Here is a 22,959-nt window from a genome sequence, read left to right as displayed (position 1 = left end):
CTGTAGTTACTTTTTAGGCCTATTAGTATTGGTTTCTAAGCTGAATACTCCAGTAGTGGTTTTAAATGGCAATGGAATGGGCATAGATAATTTTGCTGGCCATTTCTGTAAAATCTTTAATCTCAAGGTACTGCACCAAACCCTCAGAGATAAAAGGAGATGCAGGTGGATTGCTTCACTCATTCTGACATACAGCAGATGTTTAACAACACATAATCTGGTTGTAAGCTCAGGGAAGAAAATGAAGGGTAACATCCTACTGATGGAAACTAGATTTTGTAGAGAAATTGAGAAAGAGGCATTGAAATTGAATTGAAAGCAGAGACATGAGTTTGCACAGCAGTTCACTCAGCAGAGTGCAAAGAAGGAGGCAGTTTCCCCAGAAGGTGTTGGAGCAGCTGCACTGCCAGGGCAGAGGTTTTGATGCAGATGCACCTTTGGGTGGTAGATACAGGTCCCAGGCTGCACAAGTTCTGTGGGTTTCTTTGTTCCAGGAAGCACCAGCACTTCCAGAAGGCTCCCAGGCCGTCAATTAAAATGTTGATGACATCAAAGTTTCGAGGCCTCCTTTCTTGTCACTAAACTTCTTCTGACTCTTAGGAGCATGGGCTGAATATCACACTGAAGCCCTCTCAGTAGACCTCCATAGTATTTCCCATGAACTAAAATGTCCTTCTACCCTGTAGTTTTTAGGCTGATCAAACTGAGTAACAAGTCATAGTCTTCTGTTGGTTGAAGTTAATTATAATCATATTGCACTGGATCTCTAAACTATTTCACCATCCCTGCAGAACTTCTGCATACTGACTGGGTGTCTGAGAAAGGAAATGCTTTTTTGAACTCCTTGTTGTAAATAAAGGTAGTTCTGGACAATCTCTGCAGATCAGGACTGGGTGACTTGGAGAGGTACCACTGTCATGTCTGTGCTAAGGACAGAAGATAACAAAATACAAAGCTGTCAATTTAGAACCTTCTGAAAAGCTTTACCATGCCCTTTAAAACACAGTTAAGGAAAGAGAAAAGGCCAAGCAAAGTATTGATAAAAATAGTGTTAAAAAAAGCAGCAGTTACTGGTTGGAAGATAAAATATATTATCGGGCTTTCTGTAATGAACCTTTAATTTGCTTTAAAGACAGTTACAGAACTCATTCTGTACCTGATTTTCATTAAATCTTCTTTTCCAGTAACCATCGTAGCACACACCTAAAATGGAGAAGCATAGTCCTCCATCAAAGCTCAGCTTGTCAAGCCAATACTACAGATTTGTAATGTGATTTTCCAGTCTTGAATATCACTAGGCACATATATACTATGTGGGGAGTGGTACCTGTTTTAATCGTATCTTTCAAAGGGTCGTTAATGAGCAGAATTTCTCTCAGGAAGCAGCAGCAGTGATTTGAGGAATTAATCCACCTGCAGCTCTTAGAGTAGTTTCGTTTTGGTTTGGTTTTTGCAGCGTGTGCTAATTCAGCTTCACTCAAATGTTGCTCCTTTGGAGTCAGTCTCCAGTGCGTTTTCTGATAAAATTTTCCCTATGATAACTTTCCTGCAAATTCCACCCAGCCTCTGGACATTGACCTGTTTTCTTTCTGTTTTCATGAACTGTTACCAGCAGTAGGAGATTTGGCAAGCCAGATTTCTTCCCCATTTGTAGGTGATGGGGCCTCAGGTAGAAGTGCCACGAACACAAAACGGGGCAAAAACAGCAGCTTGCTGCCCTGGAAAAACCAGCACTTGCAATCAGACCCAGCAAGCATGAAGATCTGTCAAAGCTGCCTTCACTGCAGGGACAGGCAGTAGCAGGACATGAGGGGGCTGAGCAGGGCCATGCTGTGGCCAGGTAATGGGGGTTTACCACCAGGCAGCAGCTGACAAGGATGTCTTGGCAGAGGGATCCCTTCAGAGAGAGATTAAAAATGGGTTGGAGGGTCACTGGTTTGGCCAACAGGGTATATGTTTTAGCTAGAAGATACAGTCACTGAGCCCAAGCTAAGAGCTCCTGCCCAGGGGAGATAGGAGGCTGGCCTTCCTGGCTGATGGAGAGGGTGCTCCCTGATGTACCTGCAGCATGGCACAGCCCAAGTCTCCAGCATCAGCACAGCCATACAGGCAAAACTGTCTCACAGGAGCAGAATAAGCTGTACCAGTAAAAGTGCAGCTTTGCTTGTAAAACCTTAGCCCATAATAAAAATTACTTCTCAATATAGCATTGATTACTAGTGCTAGCATAGTTTACTACTACTGTAACACTTTCCCAGTCATTATAGTCTGGTTATGAATTTTCCCTTTTCTTAAAGACTTTTAAATGGTGAAAAATATCAATTACTAGAAAGTTGTTACAGCATCTAGTCATCCTCACTACTGAAACCTCTATTGTTGTTTGAATTTCCTCATTCCTTGGTCTTCTCTCAAGTCATCCCCTGGAGGTACTTTGACAAACAAGGTGAGAAATGTTGTGCTGTCATCCAGCCTGCCAGTAAGAAAAAGGGATCATTTTCAGCGATACCAGTCAGGTATCTTTGACTGGCATGGCATGATCTTTAAGAAACAGATAAACACATCAGTGTTATTTTCTCTCTAAGTCTCAGGTTCTCATTGGCCCAAGTCTGTTCAGAAATCAGGTAGCAAAAATTAGAGGGTATGAAATCTGTGGCTTCCTGCAGCTTTCCAAGCCCTAAAGCATCCCATTCCAAGCACATTTGATCCCTGCTCACCTTCTGCAGACTTAAGTCCAGGTGCCAGTCTGATTCAAATTTGATGTTTATAGTGCCAGAGTTTTAATTGGCTTTTTTTTAACTAAGGGGTTTAGAAGGGCTGAAATGTAGGAAAGGGAAATGAATGTTGGTTGTAGTTTGGCTAAAGTATATGAAACAGCTTTTTAGATTAGCAGTTTCACTAGAATATTTAAAATCAGAGTTCATGCTCTGGATTTGTAAAACTGCAGTGTTTGCAGTTAGCATCTACATTTGCTGTAGCAGGCAAAGATTAAAGATACATATCTTTGATTTTCTCCTTACACTTCTAATTGCACTGTACTTTTGACAGGATTTTGTACGTAAGCTCTTTAGTGATGCAGCTCATTATCCTCTTTTCCTCCCCCTTACCTTTAGAAAAGAGCAGAAGGGAGAATTTAGGAAAATAATTGCCTATTCTATTATATAACCACAGGAACTGGGAGGAGGGAAAGCAGAAAAAGACTCTAGATTAAGGGTTGATTGCTGAAATGGTTTTAACTATTTTTTAATTGGCAAGCTGTTGAGTTGTTATCCATCAATGAAGAGCTCATCAACAAGAAGTCTCTAAAGTAGTAAACATTTCAATTGGGAAACGGAGCTCACAAGCCCTGTTATCATCATCCGTATAGTGAAGAGTTAAGACTGTGTCTTGATCTGATCAAGAGTAAATCATTCAAGAACACCAAGGGTGGGGTTTGCAGTTAGCAGTCCATGTTGTCTTCTGGGTTTTTTCTCTGAAGAGTTTATGGAGGCAGGGACCACCTGCTACCCTGCTTTGAGGGCTGTGCAGAGTGAGGTACTGCTCTCTGTCTGAAGACTTTTTCCATACTAACATAAGACATAAAGGTGAATCCCCAGGGCTTGCTTTCCTGACAGATGCTATTAATGGACTCTGAAGGTCCTGAACAGTTTATAGACCTCTCATCTACTGGTGGACACCTCCATTGCAGACCACATGGAAAGCATCTCTGCATTCCCTTAATGCTGATTTATACTGTTTAAAGGGATGGGGGTGGAACAAGTTGTTAAAAGACAAAATTGAAAGCTCTTCTAACTGCTTTATTGCCCACCTGACATTCTCCAAATGAAGGTCATTAATTACTAATGCCTTAAAAATCAGGAGCTGTCTGATTCAAATTATGTTACATCTCTGAGCCAGAGCATTTTCATTATCCTATTTCCCATTCAAACAATTCTTGTTTCTCCCCAGTTGTTAAAGGTTCAAACCCCAGTCTATTTTCTCTCGTTTGGACCTCTTATTTACTCAAGGATATTTCTACTCCCTCTCTGGTGAAAATTAGTGTGGGTTTACAGACTAATAATTACAAACATAAACGCAGCCTTCCAGCTCCCCCTCAGAACTACATGTGTGCATCTGATGGCAGGCAGAATATGGCCAGTGTGATCCATGACCTTATTTTCCTGTTGGTCATCAAGAGCTTTGGGAAGGATTGAACCTGCTTTAGGGCTGAAGCTGCCCTTGCAATCCTTGCACCTGCAGACTGTGCTGTGAAGGTGGCACTGGGCAGGGGAGTTCACAGTCACGCCAAGCCCCAGAGCCACGCTCTCAACAGAAGTAATTCCCTTTATCCCTAGTGGTAACTTGGCCCCGTGGTGGCAATGCAGGGTATGTTTCTGGAGTTGCCAGAAATGCTTGGTCCTAGGTGAGCTGTGTATTTAGAAATGATGGGGTTTATATCCTGGCACGTTTGTGCTTCGCTTATGTCTGTTGCCATGCCTGCCAGCACTCTGAAATCTGAGTGTTGGGGGCAGGCTAGATGCAAATTTTCATGCTGCTGACGTTAAGTGGATGAACAGACCTTCTGAGAAGGGGCAGTATAAGAAATGTGTATGGAAAAATGACAAAATAAGGAGTTTCACAGCTAAATAAAGACAAGGGGCTGAAAATGGTTTTTACAGCTTTAGCTTTCATATGTTTCATTTGGGAATCTAAAACCTTTCTGCACAACAACTTCCAAATTAAGATTCACAACACCTTTCCAAGGAAGATAATTGCTCCTGTCTTGCAGATGGAGGAACAGAGGTATTGAGGCTATCATTTGAAAATATGTCCCCTGTTTTCAAGTCCCCAGACAGAGATACGTTTAAACCTGATTCTCAGAAGCATTAAACACTTCCATTTATATTCATTCATTTGGCATTGTGCCCAGAGTCTCTGAAAGTCAGATGCATTGATTCCTAACGTGAATGATCAAAATAACCAAAGTGATGTAGCAAAGATCACAAAGGAACTGGAAGGCCAGACTGGGGTTGGGACCCATGTGCCCTCACGCTGTATCACCATTTACTGACTGAATATCCACTTTGGATTCCTGGGCAAAAGGGAAAGCATGTTGTGCTCACTCAGTTTTTGTCTGCTCTCTCTTTGTCTCTCTTTGTCTGATTGGATGTTATCATGACAGTATCGATTAGGTTTTTTATCAACTTTAAAGATACTTTTTACCTTGTCTTTCTAACCATCAAGAAATTGTCTGCAGGTTTTTGTGGTTCTTATTGTAGTACTAGCATGTAAGGGCAGTGACAATCATTTGTATTACCTGTTTTTCACCTGTTGTTTTGTTTTTTTTTCAGCATACAACAGTTTTGCCCTTTGTACTAATTGAGATGAGAACAACACATCATCAGTATCCCAGCAGGAGCTGTGGACTGGCTGCAGTGTGCACCTTCACTGTTGGCTATATTTTATGGTAAGAGCTGTAGATGCTGTATTTTCATTTTGTATTGGGGGTTTTGTACAGCTAAATTTGGGCACATATTTCATTATGGATATAATCGCTAACAGATTCACGCTGCATGCCTCATTTGGTCCAAGACCTGGGCTTTGTCTGGTTTCCCCAGATGCTTATATTTTTAGAAAGTATATGCCAAACCTCACACAACAGGAATTTGTTGAACAATCCCATGTAAGCAGTGGTCTTTCCAAGGGTACATTTTTCAACCTTTTTTCAAATTAAATGTTTTTCTTGGACCTTAGTTTTATTGCTTAGCGTTTTTGTCCTATCAAATAAAAATTTTGAATAGGCAAATTATTTCCTGCATCAGTATTTAAGCGGCAACAAAAAAGATAGAACAGTCTTTTTTCTTTACTGCTTCATAACTTCTTTGTGTAAAATCGGTTACAGAATAAGCCAGTAACCCAGACACTCTGAAGTTTGCTTTCAGAAATGCAAATGTTTGTGAAAAATTAAGCTAAAACTGAAATAATCTGTCTTACGTAACATTAAGTAGGGTCTCTTGGCAGTTTCTATTCAAGCAACAGAGTTAATTTACTCTGGTCATTCTAGCATTTTATTTTTCTCTACACCTTTGTCTTATTTACTGTGCTTCTTTGATACCATATACCCTTTATCCTTTCTGCAAACATTTCATGACTCCCTGTTTACTTCTCATGTTCTTTCTCAGCTCACAAAACTCTTCCCTCAGCTAAGAGGATTTTTTCCAAAACTGTGGGTAACGCTGCTTTTCTCACCAGTCAAATGAGATTAAACTAATGCAAAAGGAACAGAGGCTCAAGGCAGTACTGTCATACTGCTTCAACTATGCAACTTTCAGTCCAATTAAAGAGTCTATTATTCATACACATCCACACACACTGAATGATCATAAAATGCTGGTAATCTGGCTTAAGTGGGATGTCGTGTCCCAGGATGACATTCACATTCTGACATTTGCTTTTATAAACATACATATCTTTCTTTAAAAAAAAAAGAATAATATTTTCATTTATAAGATAAGGACAGCCTCGTGCAAAAAGGGATGTAAAGATTCCTTCAGGAGAAAGTTGCAGTTTTATTCCATATATGATAATGCGTGACTGTGATATTTCTCAACCTTTCTCTGAAGGATAACTAAAGGGATATTGGCAGAGTTATCATACCACTGATCTGACCTCCTGTGGCAACTCCTGTTTTCTCAAAATCCTCTGAGCAGACACATGCAATAGTATTCAACAGGAACAAAAAATTCAAACAATCCGGTTTTGCAAGGGTCAACAATAAAACCAGGACTGTCTTAAAATCATCTAAGAATCTGTTACAGTGTCAGTGTGATACTTGTATGGCTTGCTCCTGCCTACTACGCTACACCTACATCCTACAGCTACAACTGAAAGGTAAAAGGAAATTAGAGGACAAGTAGAACAGAAGAAGATTCTTCATTAAGAAATAAATAACTAAGCAGATACCCAGTTACAACCTATGATCATTTCCCTTTACTTCTGTTGTTTATTGGTTTTGCCCACATTATTTCCAAAATGGATAGGGCCTCTCTCAAGTTACTTGCTTCCTTCTAAGTTGTGGTTTCTCTAAAGGTGGTCTGAAGCAATTGCTTATCTAGCCTAAAGATCATCATGCTAAATTCTGCTCTTCCAGCCCATGTTTCCTACTTTTGCAAAAGGTCTTTGGTAAAGACTGAAGGCAAACACAAGTTACACTGTGTCATCGTCTTCAAGTTCTGCCTGTCTTCAGCATGCAGGGGTTACTGAAGCCACTATGCAAGATTTGGTTGAGGCTGCAAGTCAAATCTTGGCTTGGTGATATCAGTACAATGTATTTGTCTCACATTCACAGACTGTAAAAATCTACCAGGAAGTATGAAAAGTGGGGTTTTCTCATCCCTGTCACTCAAAGTGTGCCTACCTTTCACAGATGTGGTCCACTATCTGCTGCTAAGTGACCACATTGAGGAAAAGACCTTAATCACTTAGAGAGTTTGGAATTACTTAATTTGGATTTGCTGCCCTTGTTGGTGCAGTGTTTAGATACCTCAAGGTTAGCACAGTGCATTAAAATGAGACTACACCTGCAAATGTTTTTGCCCTGTTCTTGGCACTGATGAGGCCACATCTTCAGTACTATGTTCAGTTTTGGGCTCTTCATTACAAGAAGGACATTGAGGTGCTGGAGCAAATCCAGAGAAAAGTAATGAATCTGGTGAAGGGTGTAGAACACAAGTCTTATGTGGAGCATCTGAGAGAACTGGGGTTGTTTATCCTGGAAGGAAAGGAGACACAAGGGAGATGTTATTGCTCTCTACAACTACCTGAAAGGAGGGTGTAGTGAGGTGGGGGTCGGTCTCTTCTCCCAAGCAGTAAGTGATAGAACAAGAGGAAATGGCCTCAAGTTGTGCCAGAGAGGTTTAGACTGGATATTAGGAAAAGAATCTTTACTGAAAGGGTTTTCAGGCACTGGAAGAGGCTGTTTAGGGAGGTAGTGGATTCACCATCCCTAGAATTATTTATAGATCTGTAAATGTGGTGTATGGACATGGTTTAGTGGTGGAGTTGGCAGTGTTCTAGGCTCACAACTGGACTTAATGATCTTAAAGGTCTTTTCTAAGCAAAATGATTCTTTGATTCTATGAAATGACTTAGTTACATAAAGCCTGGTGGAACTTCGTTTCTCTGTACTTTTGGTTGTCCATGGGTGCCCTGCTGTGGCTCAGTTCTTGGCTTATGTCTTTTTACCTGGAAGTTAAGGATCTGCTCCTTGAGAATTTTTCCTCCCTACATCATTTTTGCCTCGGCAGAAGCCTTTTCACTGCACTTCTCTCACTATAAAGTAAATACAGTTGCAAGTAGAGGAGACCTTCTGGCTTTATTTTGTATGTGACTGAATCTTCCACATAGGAAAGAGATGGTTGGATAGCAAGATTTTATTTTATATATGATAAATGAGATAACAGGCAGAAAATTCTGAATAGAATCACTGAAGTTGGAAGAACATAGCTAAATAACATTATATCCCCTGAGCGTTATTCAGAGACATATTATCTGAGAAACATCCTTTCTTGGAGAGTAAAACCTTTTTCTATTTTTCTTTCTGGGGTTTTGTGGTTTGTTTTTGGTTTTTTTTGTTTGATTTTGTTTTGGGGTTGGTTTTTTTTTTGCATCCTCCCTTCAGTCAGAGAGCATTTGAGTAGGCACACTTTGCTCGTGTTCTCCCTGTGAGGGGAAGCTCTCCCTCGCTCTTAAGGAATTGTGCCCCAGCAGAACATTCACAGATTTCATTGCCTGTTGCAGACCATACATGGACTTTCAGGACCAAGGCCATGGGATAAGATGGGAAAGGCCAATTGGCTTTATTTAGCATGGCTTGAAAAGGTCACAATTTGTATTGAATTGTTAAATCTAGACAGTGCTAAAAAAACCCAAGAGCTTGCCAGTACTACCAGAAAATGCTGCCAATGGGTGTATGGAGTTGGTTGTTAAGGAACAGAAAAGAGCCAGAAATGTGTTGCTCCTTGTAATAAGAATGACCTCATGGTAACTAATATCAGAGCCTAATATGTCCCTAAAATAAACTGAGACAACTACGTTTATTTTAAATGGTTTTCTTGTTCTCTCTGCTTTTGAGTGCTTGAGGATGCCAAAAAAACAGACCCTAAGAACCTGATTCCACTTCTCTAGTCATACTGGGCTACGTTTTTGGGACTTGATCTGATTTCTTGCTGCTATCTCAAATTCATGAGGAACTGCCTTCACATGTGCCAAGTTTGGACTTGATTCATTCTTTAATTCTTTGATAAATCTATTTGAAGAACTTGGGTACCTTTAAATTTTCATTTGAAAATAGTTTCTCGTGAAGCGACTTTAGGAGAGTTCTGTAGATGTGCCAAGGGACAGTGTTTAGATGGTGTTATTTGCTGAATTCTTCTTGTACGAATTTAAGAAAGGAATGTACACTGAGAATTTGGAATGAATCTGAGATGGATGCTGACAGCCTTGCTGTAGGATTTCCACTAATGATTCTCCATAGAAGGAGAGGACAAGCAGAAAAAGCAGATGTTGGCAAAAGGATTAGGGTGCAGGCTGCTAGGACAAACTTTGACATTCAGAAGAGAGGGGTGGAGATTTAGAGCATGAATCTTGGTGGGAATTGACATCCATATTGATTTGAGAAACCAAAAGAATTTCTGAGATAGCTGATGGCAGTGGATCAGGAGAGACACAGCATGGCTGTGCTAGGGTGTGCTGTGTGAGGGTCTGTGTGTAGGGAGCGTGTCATGAATGCTTTTGGAAGTAGGCACTGGGAAGAGAAATTCAACTGAGATTAGAGGAATCAGTGGCTGGGGAAAAAACAAGTGAGAAGTGCTTGAGGCAAGTAAAAGATGAACTAGAACCATGGGTTAAAATAGAAATGGGTAAGGAAACATGCAGCTCACAGGCCAGCAGCTTGAAAGCTAAAATCATGCAAGTAAGTGGGAAAAGCTGGGAAGGGGAGAGAGAGACAGTCTTTGAAATCAGAGTGGAAAGCTGATAGAGAGGTGGGTGATAGATGAGACAATGCAGAGGAGGAGAAAAGACTTGGAGCCAGAGCTACTGAGAACAGGAAAGAGTAGGAAGAAGTAGAAGCAGCAGAAATAGGCCAGGAGAAAATTAGTGTCCCCTGTACCTGCCCCAGAAGGGGAGTGGGAGAGACAGAAGTGCTTTCAGCAAGAGAAGATGCATGGATCCTCAGCCTGTTAGGTCTGACACAGCCATTAGGGACTGTTACATTCTGGCTCCCCTCCACCTCCACATCTTCAAATGTTTCAGTCAAAGTACTAGTACCATCACAGATGACATGCATGGATAATACGTTCTCACTTGCTTGTGTAGCTCCTTAAAATATAGCTCAAGAAGGCATAGCAACCATTACTATATTTAAAATGAAAAAAATATTTATCAAAATAGATGATTTCAAAAGATGACAACAGCTTGCAGAAAATCTGTGTGTCATTTGAGCTACCTGTACATAAGACAAATTTCTGCTAAGCTTTGTCCCTACCAGAGGATCCCAGCCCCATGTCATGCCAAATATGTATTGCATGTGACATTATTTGCAGCTGCAATTTTCCAGGTGTTGTATAAGCCACTCCATGCCAGTTGCACAGTCCTGTAACTTAATTAAGAAGAATCCAGTGTAAGAAACTGGAACAAGAAGGGATGATAGCTGAATTTATTTTTCAGTCTTTAAAATTTTTAAACATATGTACATTCCTGGTGCAGGTAACTTCCTGGTTGGCTGGTATTATAAGAAGCCCAGCATCTTAATATGGTTAATATGGCTGAGATCTTAACAATTCTTGTTAGCTGCAGAACAAGCTGTCCTATGTTTTTGTGGTTTTGTTTCTGTTGTTGGGATTTTTTCTATTCTTTTTTTTTCTTGGGGGTGAGTAAAAAAGATTCATATGGACTAAAAGAAATGTGACTCACATCAGTCAGTATTAGAAATCAGAAGTAGAACAGATTTAGTGTGGGTCATTGTGCTTCTGCCTCTGAAGGCACAGGGTTGGTTCCTACTCTTATTACCACAGATGATTTGTTCATTTCAGTTTTGAATGACTCAGCTGCTATAAGCCTGTCACCTCCTTTGGGAGACATTCTACAATTTAATAGTTTTGGATAAAGTTCTCACTTTCTGTAGAAAAGGAAGAGAGCGGTGCTAGCAAAGAACATTAAATAAAAACATAGAAAATGCCCATGTTCTGGTGTTTGGTAGTAGCTACAATGGGAACTGGGCTAGGACTTGTCTGGGACCAAAGATTCAGGCTTCCTTTCTGCCAGTCACTGAAAACACAGAGGATGTGGGAAAGGATTTGCTACTGCAAGAAGTAACCAAAAGGAACTGCCATAGTAGATCAGAGTAGTCATGTATCCAGACTGTAGCTGGATGTCAGATGGGTCAGAAGTTCTTAGCAGGTCATTTTGGAATAACCAGTCTGTAAGAAAAGTTTTTTTTCCAGAACCTATGTCAAAAAGTTGATACTTGGATCCTTCAGTAATGACCATTTATATGCCTTGTTTTCTTCGTACCTAAGCATGACTGTACATATTCTAATTGCTTGTACAGTCTTCTGAATTCAGAAGCTTGCTAGAGTTGCATGGTGTGTCCCAGAGAAGAGGAGTGGATTAAATATCCTTGCAAACTTGAATGCTTCAAAACATTTTTAATATCTTTATTTCAGTTATGTATCACTGAAAGATAGGGTAGAGCATTCCAGAGGTTAACTAGGTATAATTCAGAAAGATATTTCCGTTACCAGATTTTAATTCCTTGTCTCTGAGTTCTGTTATGTGCTGCTTCTTTTACAAGGAAGAGTGCTGGGAGCTCTTCAGCCATTTCACAATTTGCATTATTATTCTCTGTCCTCTCATTCACTGCTCTTGAAAAGTTACACAGCTCCTCACCTAATTGTCCCTTTTTCCAGAACACAGAGTACTGATTGTTGTTTGGCTGCAGACTTCCCTGAAGGTCTGAACTTGGGCAGGAAATGGGTGGAGATGCTCTGAGTTCAGACCATAACGTGCTGCCAAGCTGTGATGCTTCTGCGAGTATATTCAAACTTTGGGCGCTGACAGCAGCTGTCATGGATGAGCAACCATCTTCTGCAGTGTCTCTCATTGCAATATCTTTTGGGTGTCATGGTTATCTGCCATTGTACCCATGTGTTGAGCTTGCTTCTACCAAGTGTAAGTTTTAGACATCTTGTTGTAACAGCTGCATTACTCAAAGAGACAAGTAGAGCACTCATAAACCACAAGGTTCTGGCAATTTTTTTTATACTTCATTTTTCTTATTAATAAAAGATCTACAGCCAAAGAATAAATGTACATGTATCTTCTTCTCATAGATTTCACTTCTTCCTGATAACCTTGATAGGAGAGATAGGCAACATCTACTGCATACTAGAAGTACAAAACAGCTACAGAGTCAAACTTTGGGCACATTCATTAAAAAGAAGCACTATCGTGTGTTTTCAAATAGCCTGTTCTGTTTTCTGTATCAGCTGGTTGAAAATCTCCACCTTTTTTTTAAAAGACATTTTAATTTGAATAAAACGTGAGAATATTTTTATTCCTTCTTTTCTTACTAGTTCTAACAAATGGCTAAATGAGCTTGATGACCTGTAAGAAACACATTCATGTTTGAAAACACACGGTTATATCTTCAAGGGCTGCCATGGAACCAAAACACAGGGAGGTTCAAGTTTATTTTATCTTCTTCAAAGTAGTCAGTACAATTTTAACTTAAACTTTTTCTCCTCAGTTTATTTTTGTCTAAATGACCTATTTTTTATACCTGTTCAATAACAGGGTCTTAAATTGGCTCCAGATTTGTATTTCTAAGTAAATCCTAATGCATGCTCCCCTGTGCTTATCTAATAATGAGGTCGGAGAGGAATAATGACTACTAGAATTGCAGTGTTGAAGGCTTGTATTAACATCAGCAATCTTGTGTGGAAGCTTTATGCCTAGGGTTGATCACCCCTTTATTGTGCTGTATTGAGATGGCTTGTATTCAAGCAGGAATGAACTCACTAAGAAGGGCCATCAGGTGAGGTTTCCATGGCAGCAGTCATCCTTTTGCTGCTCCCATTTGTGGTATAGACAATGCAGGAATAATCAGTGTATCACTGCTCAGTGGAGAGAAGGGTGGTATTACTCTATCCCAATATAGGGAACAGAGTGGCACAGCTCATTTTAAGGAAGATCAAGGTGGCTGCTTAGGTGAGTTTGTGACTGTTGTCTCACAAGTACCCAGTACTTCAGCACTCAGTACCTTTTGTGCTCAAAATATTTCTTACAGTGAAGCTGCACAGGGGCCAGGATTGCAACAGCTACACTGAGTGCCCAAGCATCATCACCAAGCCATGAAGGGGCTTCTGTGCTGGGCAGCAGAGAGCAGAGTGCATGAGCTGGACTCAGAGACTCTGAGCTAACCAAAGATAGCTGGCATGCTGGAACTCATCCATGATCCAACCAACCCATTGGTTGGATTTAAAAATATTTCCTCTTCCCAGCATAAATGCATTCTAGTAAATGCCACTTCTACTTGGTTCATGAAGTTGGCTACCTACATAGAGTTTAGAAGGTCCCTTGAAAAGTCCCCTCTCTAAAGGTATTTTATCATGCTAGAAAGTTTCATCACACCAGAAAAAAATAAGGGAAAAAGAAGCACTGGCTGATTTTTCAAGCCTTTTTCTTAGATCTTGATTTTCACAGAATTATCATAAAGAAAGCAAGTGAAACTGAAAAACTTCAAGCAATAATAGACACACTCTGCTAAGGCAACCTGGGAGTGATCATCCCATTGCCTTCTACTCAACTGTCCCATGTTTAACTTTCATCAAGAGGAACATGGTATCCCCTTTTACCATGGGTTACAAAGGAACCCTTTATTTTTTCATAGATGCCTTTATCTTGTCAGCTTAATTCTGACACAGAGAATAGTGTGGAAAATAACTGCAAAGTACAGAGATCATTTTCCATATGTTAAGTAATTTGGAGAAAGGGTTTTAAATCTGCATTTACATCATGAAGATTAATTTACTGACACATGTAAATTCCAGCATGAAGTGTCCTTCTATTAAGGGTTTGGCTGTAATAAAAGATGTTCTAAGGAGGAAGGAAGCTATGAAAACCACATACATTTCCAGGGCAATGGAGAATAGTTAAACAAGGATTAGATACTCTGTATGTGACAGGCATTTTTGGTAACAGTTTTGAGTGGACTTTGGTGTGTCTGCCCTTCAGTACCCTGACTGTTGGTCTAGTGATCAGAAGTCTTCCTTAAACAAACAGAATTATGAGTAAGTGAAGCAAAACATATGGATTTGGAAATCCCCATCAATAATTGTCTGTACAGCTGCCAAGTCTTCTCTGGCTGTGTTTCACTGAGAGCTTCTCTCTCAAAGAATGGGTCAGAAAAGTAGAGATTTATGTTACTGAAGAGAACCCAGCAGCTCATGGGCCCCAGCCTGTCTCCACTGAGCACTTTTCCCAATTAGCCTCCATGATACTTGCTCAGTTGTTTCACAGAATCATGGAGTGGTTTGGGTTGGAAGGGATCATCCAGTTCCAACCGCCCTGCATGGGCAGGGACACCTTCCACTAGACCAGGTTGCTCAAGGCCCCATCCAGCCTGGCCTTGAACACTGCCAGGGATGGAGCAGCCACAACTTCCTTGGGCAACCTGTGCCAGTTACTCATCACTCACACAGAAAACTACTTCCTAATATCTCATTTATATCCACCCTCTCTCAGCTTGAAACTGCTCCCCTTATATTCCCTTATAAAAAGTCCCTCCCCAGATTTCCTGTAGGCCTCCTTCAGGTGATGGAAGGCCACTATAAGGTCTCCCCAGAACCTTCTGGGGTTGGAGGCTGGATGCTCTTGAAGAAGGAAGTGTTGAAGGCACAGGAGCCAGACATCCTCATGTCCTGTAAGACAAGCTGGAGGCATAGAAAAGCAGCTTGGCTGAACAGGGAGCTTTGGTTGGGCACTCAGGGAGAAGAAGAGAGTTTATGGTCTTTGGATAAAGAGGCAGACTACTCACAAGGACTACAAAAATGTTGTGAGGCCATGCAGGGTGAGAATCAGAAAGGCCAAAGTCCAGCTAGAAATTAATCTGGCCTCTGTGGTGACAGACAACAAGAAAAGTTTCTATAAATATATTAACAACAAAAGATCAACCAGGGAGACCCTTCATCTCCTATTAGATGCAGGAGGAAACATAGCAACAAAGGGCAAGGAAAAAGCTGAGGTGCTTATTGAATTCTTTGCCTCAATCTTTAGCAACACAGTCAGTTACAAAGAAGAAGCCCAACTCCCTAGCCTAGGAGACAGGGACCAGGAACAGAATGGCATCCCCACAATCTAGGAGAAGATGGTCAGTGACCTGCTACACCATATAGATGTCCACAAATCTATGGAGCCAGATGGGATGTATGCAGGAGTGCTGAAAGAACTGGTGGGGTTGTTCACCAAGCCACTTGTCATCATTTACCAGAAGTCCTGGCTGACTGGGAGGTACTGTCAGATTGGAAATAAGCCAGTGTAACCCCTATATATCAGAAGGGACAGAAGGATGATTTGGGAAATTACAGGCCTGTTAGTTTGACTTCAGTGCCAGGGAAGCTGATGGAGCAGTTCATCCTGAATACCATTAGGGGGTATATACATAACAACCAAGTGATCATGCCCAGTCAGCATGTGTTCATGAAGGGCATGTCCTGTTTGACTAACCTGAGCTCCTTCTATGACAGGTTGACCCACTTACTGGATGGGGGAAGGGCTGTGGATGTTGTCTACTTTGACTTAAGTGGGGTCTTTGACACATTTTCCCGCAACATTTTCCTGGAGAATCGTCACAAGTGGTGTGCCCCAGGGTTCAGTGCTGGAGCCCCTCCTGCTTAACATCTTCATTCATGATTTGGATGAGGGGATAGAGTGCACCCTCAGTAAGTTTGCAGATGACACTGAACTGGGTGGAAGTGTCGATCTGCCTGAGGGTAAGAAGGGTCTGCAGAGGGATCTAGACAGGCTTGATCCATGGGCCAAGGCCAATTGTTTGAGTTTTAACAAGGCCAAATGTTGGATCCTGCACTTCATCCACGACAGCTCCCAGCAGTGCTAGAGGCTCAGGGAAGAGTGGCTGGAGAGCCAGCAGAGAGGGACCTGGAGGTGTTGGATCATCACAGCTGGATGAACATGAGCCAGCAGTGTGCCCAGGAAGGCAAATGTTATCCTGGCCTGTATCAGGAACAGTCTGACTAGGAGGACCAGGGAGGTGATCTTACCCTTGTACTCATCATTGGTGAGGTTGCACCTTGAGTACTGTGTGCAGTTTTGGGCACCACAGTATACAGAGGATGTCGAAGTGCTGGAGAGGGTACAGAGAGGAGAAACAATCCTGATTGGGGTCTGGAGAACAGGTGTTATGAGGAGAGGCTGAAGGAGCTGGGGCTGTTTAGCCTGGAGAAGCAGAGGTTGAGAGAAGTCCTTATTGCACTCTACAACTACCTGAAAAGAGGTTGTAGCGAGGCAGGTGCTGTCCTCTTCTCCCTTGTGACTAGCAGTAGGACAAGAAAATGGGTTCAGGTTGTGCCAGGGGAGGTTCAGATTAAATTAGTTTAGAAAATTTTCACCAAAAGAGTGATAAAGCATTGGAACAAGTTGCCCAGGGAGGTGGTGGAGTCACCATCGCTGGAGGTACTCAAAAACAGGTAGATGTGACTCTCTGGGAGATGATTTAGTGGTTAAGGTGGTGTAGGACTGACAGCTGGACTTGGTAATCTTGAATGTCTTTTCCAACTATGATGATTCTATGATTCTATGGTTCTCCAGGCTGAGCAGCCCCAACTGTCTCAGCCTGTCATCATAGGAGAGGTGTTCCAACCTTCAGATCATCTTTGTGGCACTCCTCTAGGCTCGGTCCAACATCTCTATGTCCTTATGTTTGGGATTTCAGAACTGCACACAGTACTCCATCTGGGGTCTCACAAGAGTGGAGTAGAGGGAGAGAATCACCTCTCTTGACCTTCTGGCCATGCATCTTTTCTTGCAGCCCAGGAGATGGTTGGCTCTCTGAGCTGCAGGTGCACATTCCTGGCTCATGTGGGGCTTCTCATCAACCAACACCCCCAAGCCCTTCTCAGCAGGGCTGTTCTCAATCCATTCTCTGCCCAGCCTGTATCTGTGCTTGGGATTGCCCTGACCCAGATGTAGGACCTTCCACTTGGTCTTGTTGAACTTCCTGCAGTTTCGCAGTGTTTGCCTTTCTTAGATTCCACCTGCTGGAATGTATGGACTCATTCTGTTCCCTCTGACTTCACCACACACCATGTCAGATCTCAATGAAAAAGCTGTCCCTTCAGAGGTTAAAGGTGCCCATTGCAGTCACAAACAGCAAAACCACATACCTGGAGTGCTCCTTCAGACTTCAGTAAGGACAGTATCCTGTCCCTTGAGTTAGCATACCAAAAATCTCCATTCTAGCTGAATACCAAAAATCTCTGTGTCAATAGCAAACCACCATCATTTCTTTCTTTACTGTGTATTGAGTTTGGAGCTGGGCAGAATTTCACTGATGAGGTAGTTTCATTTCTTTTTTTTTTATTTAATGTTTATCCTGCCTAGAGAAAAACTAGAAAAATTAGATCCCAAATGTTACCAGGAAACTGGAAAAAGAAAAAAAAAAAGGATGAGCAACCTAAAACACAGGTGCTGAAGAGATTATTCTCTCAAAGAGAAGTGGAACCATATGTTTCTGGCAACCCTAAAACCTGATGCACTTGCCAGGTGTAGCAAGGAAAAGCAGCAGAAACACATAGGCATGTACAAAATGAAAGAAGGATGCTGCAAAAAAGCAGAGAGTTGGGCTGAAGAACCGTGAGTGCTCTTTGGATTAAGAACCTACTTGGAACAAGGGTGCTGCAGTTTCCATGCTGCCACACGAATCAGGGGTGTGTATTCCTCATAATTATAAATGCAGTAAGGAAATACCTGCCTACATCAGAAATGAAAACTGTCTGAATGCTCATATTAAATATAAAACAAAGCTGTAGGAGTGTGGGAAACCGGTCATAATTTCACCATTTGGGGTATCCGTTCTGGGTGGATGTCATCCAGGTGCTCCAGTTCAGTTGCAACTTGAAGTAATTTCAAATAATTGCTTTTCAGGTTACAGTAGCTAAGCCAATAGCCCAAGTTATGTTTTTGTTTTTGTTTCGTTTCAGGGTGTTCTGGATTCACCATGTTACAGGAGTGTGGGTGTACCCAATTCTTGAGCACCTCAGCTCAGGTGCCAAAATAATCTTTTTTGCAGGTGCTATTGTAATAATTAACATATTCTACTTGATTGGGGAGGTCCTGAACAACTACATCTGGGATACCCAAAAATGTGAGTATTGTTTTAGAAATATTAACTCACTTAATATACCATAGGAACTTGAGTATGTCCCCCTTAAAGCTGAGAAGGTTTTTAAGCAGACAAAACCAAAGCCTGAAGAGTATGATGAGCTATGAATATGTATTCTTTATTACAACTTCCAATGCTAATTTAAGAGCTGTTGGCAATTACCTGAGAGGTTTAAAGCCCACTTGGTTTACAACCCACTTACTACATGATGAACCCATTGAAAGCAACTAGAATAAAGTATTATTCTGTAGGAATGCTATCAATGGTAAGCTTAGAATTAGAAAAAGAAATATATTTGTTTAGTATTTTCATGCATAAGGTGTTTTCTGCTTATAAATTTACTCAAGGAAAAAGAATTTATTCTTGACAGTAAAATAATAGGGATGAAAGATCACCTTAGTACAGGGTAACATAACTGTGCAGACTCTTCCATCATCTGCCTTGCCTAGGATGCCCTGCTGAGTAGAGAGAAGAAGGAAACTAAGACAAACATAATATAAAAAGTAGGTTCCTTTAATCTGTGAAAGATTTTTTTCATTCATTAAAGTGCCTGAAATAAGCAAGCAGCATTCATAATCACCATAGTGGCAAATCACAAGTGTAGTCAAATCCATGATCCATGGGAATTCTGTCATTACATTTGTTTGGCCCATAACACATTGAGACCATATGAAACAGACTTTATACTCTTTGAGAAACTTTGTGTGCATTGCCTAATACAACACAAATTAAAATGGTAGTTTACTGCACACCCAAATTTCCTTTAACATGTTCTCTAGTACTAGATAGAACCTAATGCCAGAACCTCAAAACAGTGTTATGTGTTGTTTGGTCATATGAACAGCCAGGAATAAAGTGTCTTCTTGTTTTTGCTGTATAGCCAGAAATAATTTATCACAGTGTCCAAGCCTGATTTTCAGTCCTCAGTTTGATGTCACATTCATATCTATTTAACTTATTCAAGTTGCTAGGAAAGAGGTTTCTAAAAAATGCGGCCACAAGGGATAATTTCACTTGACCTTAGTCCTGTATGAAGAATAATAATGTGGTGAAGTATCACATGTTCTCACTGAGTCCATGAAAAAGTAAATGGTGAAAAATCTCCCTCATTATTCCACAATATGCACAACAAAATCCTTGGTTCTGTGGCCCTCCACCTAGAGGATCTGTCAGTCAGGTCATTCTTCCAATCTCTTCCAAGGATGACCATGGCCTTATTGTCCTCTCCATAATTTCCTTGATTTGGTTAAAGAATATTGATCCCAAGTCCTCTGTGGCTCAGGCACTTGCAAGCCAGAAAAAGCCATGAGTCACCTGCTGGTTTGCTGCGCTTGAGCACTTTGCATAAACCTAATCTGTAGTATATGGCAGGCATGCCACAAATGGCTGATGTGTAAATAATGCCAGTCTGGCACCATGCAGAACTTGGGAAAATATTATTTGAAAAGCCTACATTTAAAAGGCACTTTTAAGCAGTAAGTTTGCAAATGAAAGCAGTCTGCCTTGAGCAGATCTCTGGGGTGAGAGGGAGTTGTTTGGGTTTGGAAGTTTTTTCCTTTTCCTCCGGAGATGCATTAAATAAAACCTCACTACTGACAAAATGATTTGCAGTTAGTTTTTCCAAGTTAAACCACAAACATGGTAGGCAAGGAAAAATTTGCCCTTTGTACAAGCCAGTGTCTGTCCACAGTTTTGAGGGTATCTACATTCCTGCCAAACTATTTGATGCATCTGCAGTATAGTGCTTCAGAAGAAAGGAAAGAGACTCTTTTAAAAAGGGTAATAAAACAGCTCATTTAAAACTATTGGGAAGGTTCCTTCCAGCACAAAGCAGAAGACTCAAGATTGGCTCTGGAGCAGCCTTGTGAACCCACCATAATCTCTTGGACCCAACCTCTTGTTTTGGTTGTTAAACTTTCAGCTGTGGCTCTTCCATTATATTGGTTTGCCAGCAACACCCAGGGCCATTGTACTGGGGTTGCTGGCAATGTGCAGACCCATTTGTTTCCGTGTTGCTTCTTTCAGCAAGGCAGTTCTGCAGTTGTGCTTTCTAACTGCAGATGGATCTTAATTTTTCCCGGATTGGCATTAATTACTGACGTTTTTCCTAAGTCACTGTCAGTGTACCTACCACCTAGGCTTGTATTTCATCAGCAGGTGATCTTACCTGTGACTGGCTTTTCCTCTCAGCATTCTCAAACACTGCTTCTCTTTTCCCTTCAGTCCTCAGAAGTCTTTCTTTTCCAGCATGCAGCAGGCCTGAAAACCTCCAAAAGAAATATTTGTGTTTGAGATGTCTGGCAGAGAGGGCCTAGTCACAAGAACAATACTTTTGTCAGATACCAATAGTAATTCATTGTCCAAGAACAGGCTCATGAAATAGCTGAATGTTTTCATTGCCAGAAAAAACAGAATCTGCTGCCCAGCCCAGACTTTTCTCAGCACAGAAGAGAGACAAGTCCTGCAGCAAGGATAAGTTCTTTAAGGAGCCCTGCGTTCAGCTCAGCCCTCTTGGTACTGTTGAAAGACATGGCTGTTACAAGAAGAGAGACACCCTATAACTGATCCTTCATTCTTGTACTCTCAAAAAAGGAAGATGTACTTGCAAATAGTTAAAAGTCCAATGTTGAAATGGGGAGAGGTTTGTACATTTATTGAATTCTGAAATGCAGTTTTTAAAGCTTGCTTTCAGATAAAGGCGACTGCCTAGCTTCAGCTGTAATAAACATCTACTTTAATTTGCTTGTAGGTAAGCAGAGGAGGTGAGGGAACGAGCTGTTCCCAGACCCATGCAGCAGTCAAAGGCTGAGTGTGAAGCAGGGGGTCAGGTTGATTTGAAAATGGCCTGGTTCAGTACTGGACAACCACTGCCATCATTTGAGCAGATGCTCTTTTTGTTCACAGCAGGCTGAGGTAACACATGCAAGAGCATGTGAGCAAGTAAGGGAGAAACAGCAGTAATAGAGGGAAAAGAAAGATTAAAGCATTGGAACCTTTCTAAGTAAACTCTTCATTTTTATGCATTCAGGGATTTCTAAAGGCTGGTCTCCATATCTTTTCAGGTATTGAAGAAAGAAAAGAAAGGCCAAAACTGGAATGAACAAGAGAGGCAACATGGAGAATTGTTTATAGTTCTATGGAAGATTTCTCATCCCTGACAGAGGCTGGCACAGAGAGGAATCTTTTGGAAAGGAGGAAGTTTAATGGGTCTTCTGCTCAGTTCAAAGATATTTTGGGGTTTTATATGGAGGGAAATGGATTTTAGCTAATAATAATAATAATAATAACGATGTTTCAACCTCCATTCCTAGTTCTCCATGCTTGCATGTGACATACACATATAAGATGTATATTTATCTTCATGGTGTTCTCAACATGCATTCCTTGCATCAAATAAGTCAGAAAATCTTTTCCGCCAAGAAGAACAATGAGTTCTGTATTGTTTGAGAAAAGCTTGAACAGGTAGGTCTAATATGGGGAAACAAAACAATCCTATAAATTTGAAAGTTCAGTGTAAAAATAGCGTGGAAGTTAATTGCATGAATGTATCTGAAGAAGAATTCGACCTGACTGAAATATTATTGTAACACTATGTAACAGCTGCCTTAAGTTGATGATGTTAATGATTTTATCAGTCCAGAAAAATCTTATTTGCAGTGTTAGACTATCTGAATATGGTGCAACTTTTCTTAAACTTAAACAGGCCTAAATAAAAGATCAGATTATAACTCTGCTTCTGTCTCTTCATGCTGATTCTTGAAATTCTAGGTGCATTGATGGCATTTGAATCACATATTTTCAGGTTTTTCAGCATCAGCTGGGGGTGGTATTGTTTCTACATGAGGCTTTTTCTTCTTATTTTCCTAGTACAAGACCTGATCCTGCATTTTCAAGATGTAAGTTCTCAATAGATGGACTGAGCTAGTAGCGTTGTGCCAGAGAGAGCATTTAAGCCTTGCTTCAGGAAGGCACGTAAGCAAATGTTTAAAGTTAAACATAAGCCTGTTTGTAGGAATACAATTGCAAAATATTAGTGATCATTCAGACTTGAAAGGATTCTGTTTAATTATCAGACAATCAAGGAAGAACACTGTTTGGCATAAAAATTGTCTAGAATTAAAATAAAAAGAATGGAATAATTTTCAGCTACAAAAATATTTACAAAAACATAACTTTAAGATCCAGATGTCCTGGCTTTCTCATCACATATTTATTTACTAATGTATTCAGATACATTTATTTTAACACATGCAGAGTACTTCAAAGATGTTTTATGCTACCATGTGATTTTTTTTTTTATTAAGGGGATTTCTGCAGAATTTTAATATGACACCCGTGTTTCTGCTCTGGAACAGTTCAAGAGGAAACTGATTTCATGCAACTCATTACATGACTTCACAGTATTTTTTACATGTATTTATGTACAGACTATCATAGGAAACAGTGCACATAGGAAACAATGCACAAGTTGAGCAATGTGCTTTTTTGTTGATTTGCTTCAAAAATAAGGCTCCTGTGATGAT

The 22,959-nt window shown here is 40.8% G+C and overlaps 1 protein-coding gene across 1 annotated transcript in view; it reads left to right on the top strand.

The window, feature by feature from the left end:
• The window catches only part of AIG1 (androgen induced 1), a 119,868-nt gene extending 97,699 nt beyond the window's left edge, over nt 1–22,169 (top strand). The window contains exons 4-6 of the mRNA XM_071740707.1: nt 5,328–5,443; nt 18,255–18,418; nt 21,499–22,169. Of these exons, the coding sequence (XP_071596808.1) occupies nt 5,328–5,443; nt 18,255–18,418; nt 21,499–21,536 (318 nt within the window). The 3' untranslated portion in view covers nt 21,537–22,169. The remainder of the gene's footprint in view (nt 1–5,327; nt 5,444–18,254; nt 18,419–21,498) is intronic.
• Nucleotides 22,170–22,959: the final 790 nt, after the last annotated feature.

The sequence above is a fragment of the Heliangelus exortis genome, chromosome 3, assembly GCF_036169615.1.
Source record: "Heliangelus exortis chromosome 3, bHelExo1.hap1, whole genome shotgun sequence".
NCBI classification, from domain to species: Eukaryota; Metazoa; Chordata; class Aves; order Apodiformes; family Trochilidae; genus Heliangelus; species Heliangelus exortis.
The sequence above is the reverse complement of the archived record's forward strand: the minus strand, read 5'-3'. Positions and strand labels throughout refer to the sequence as shown.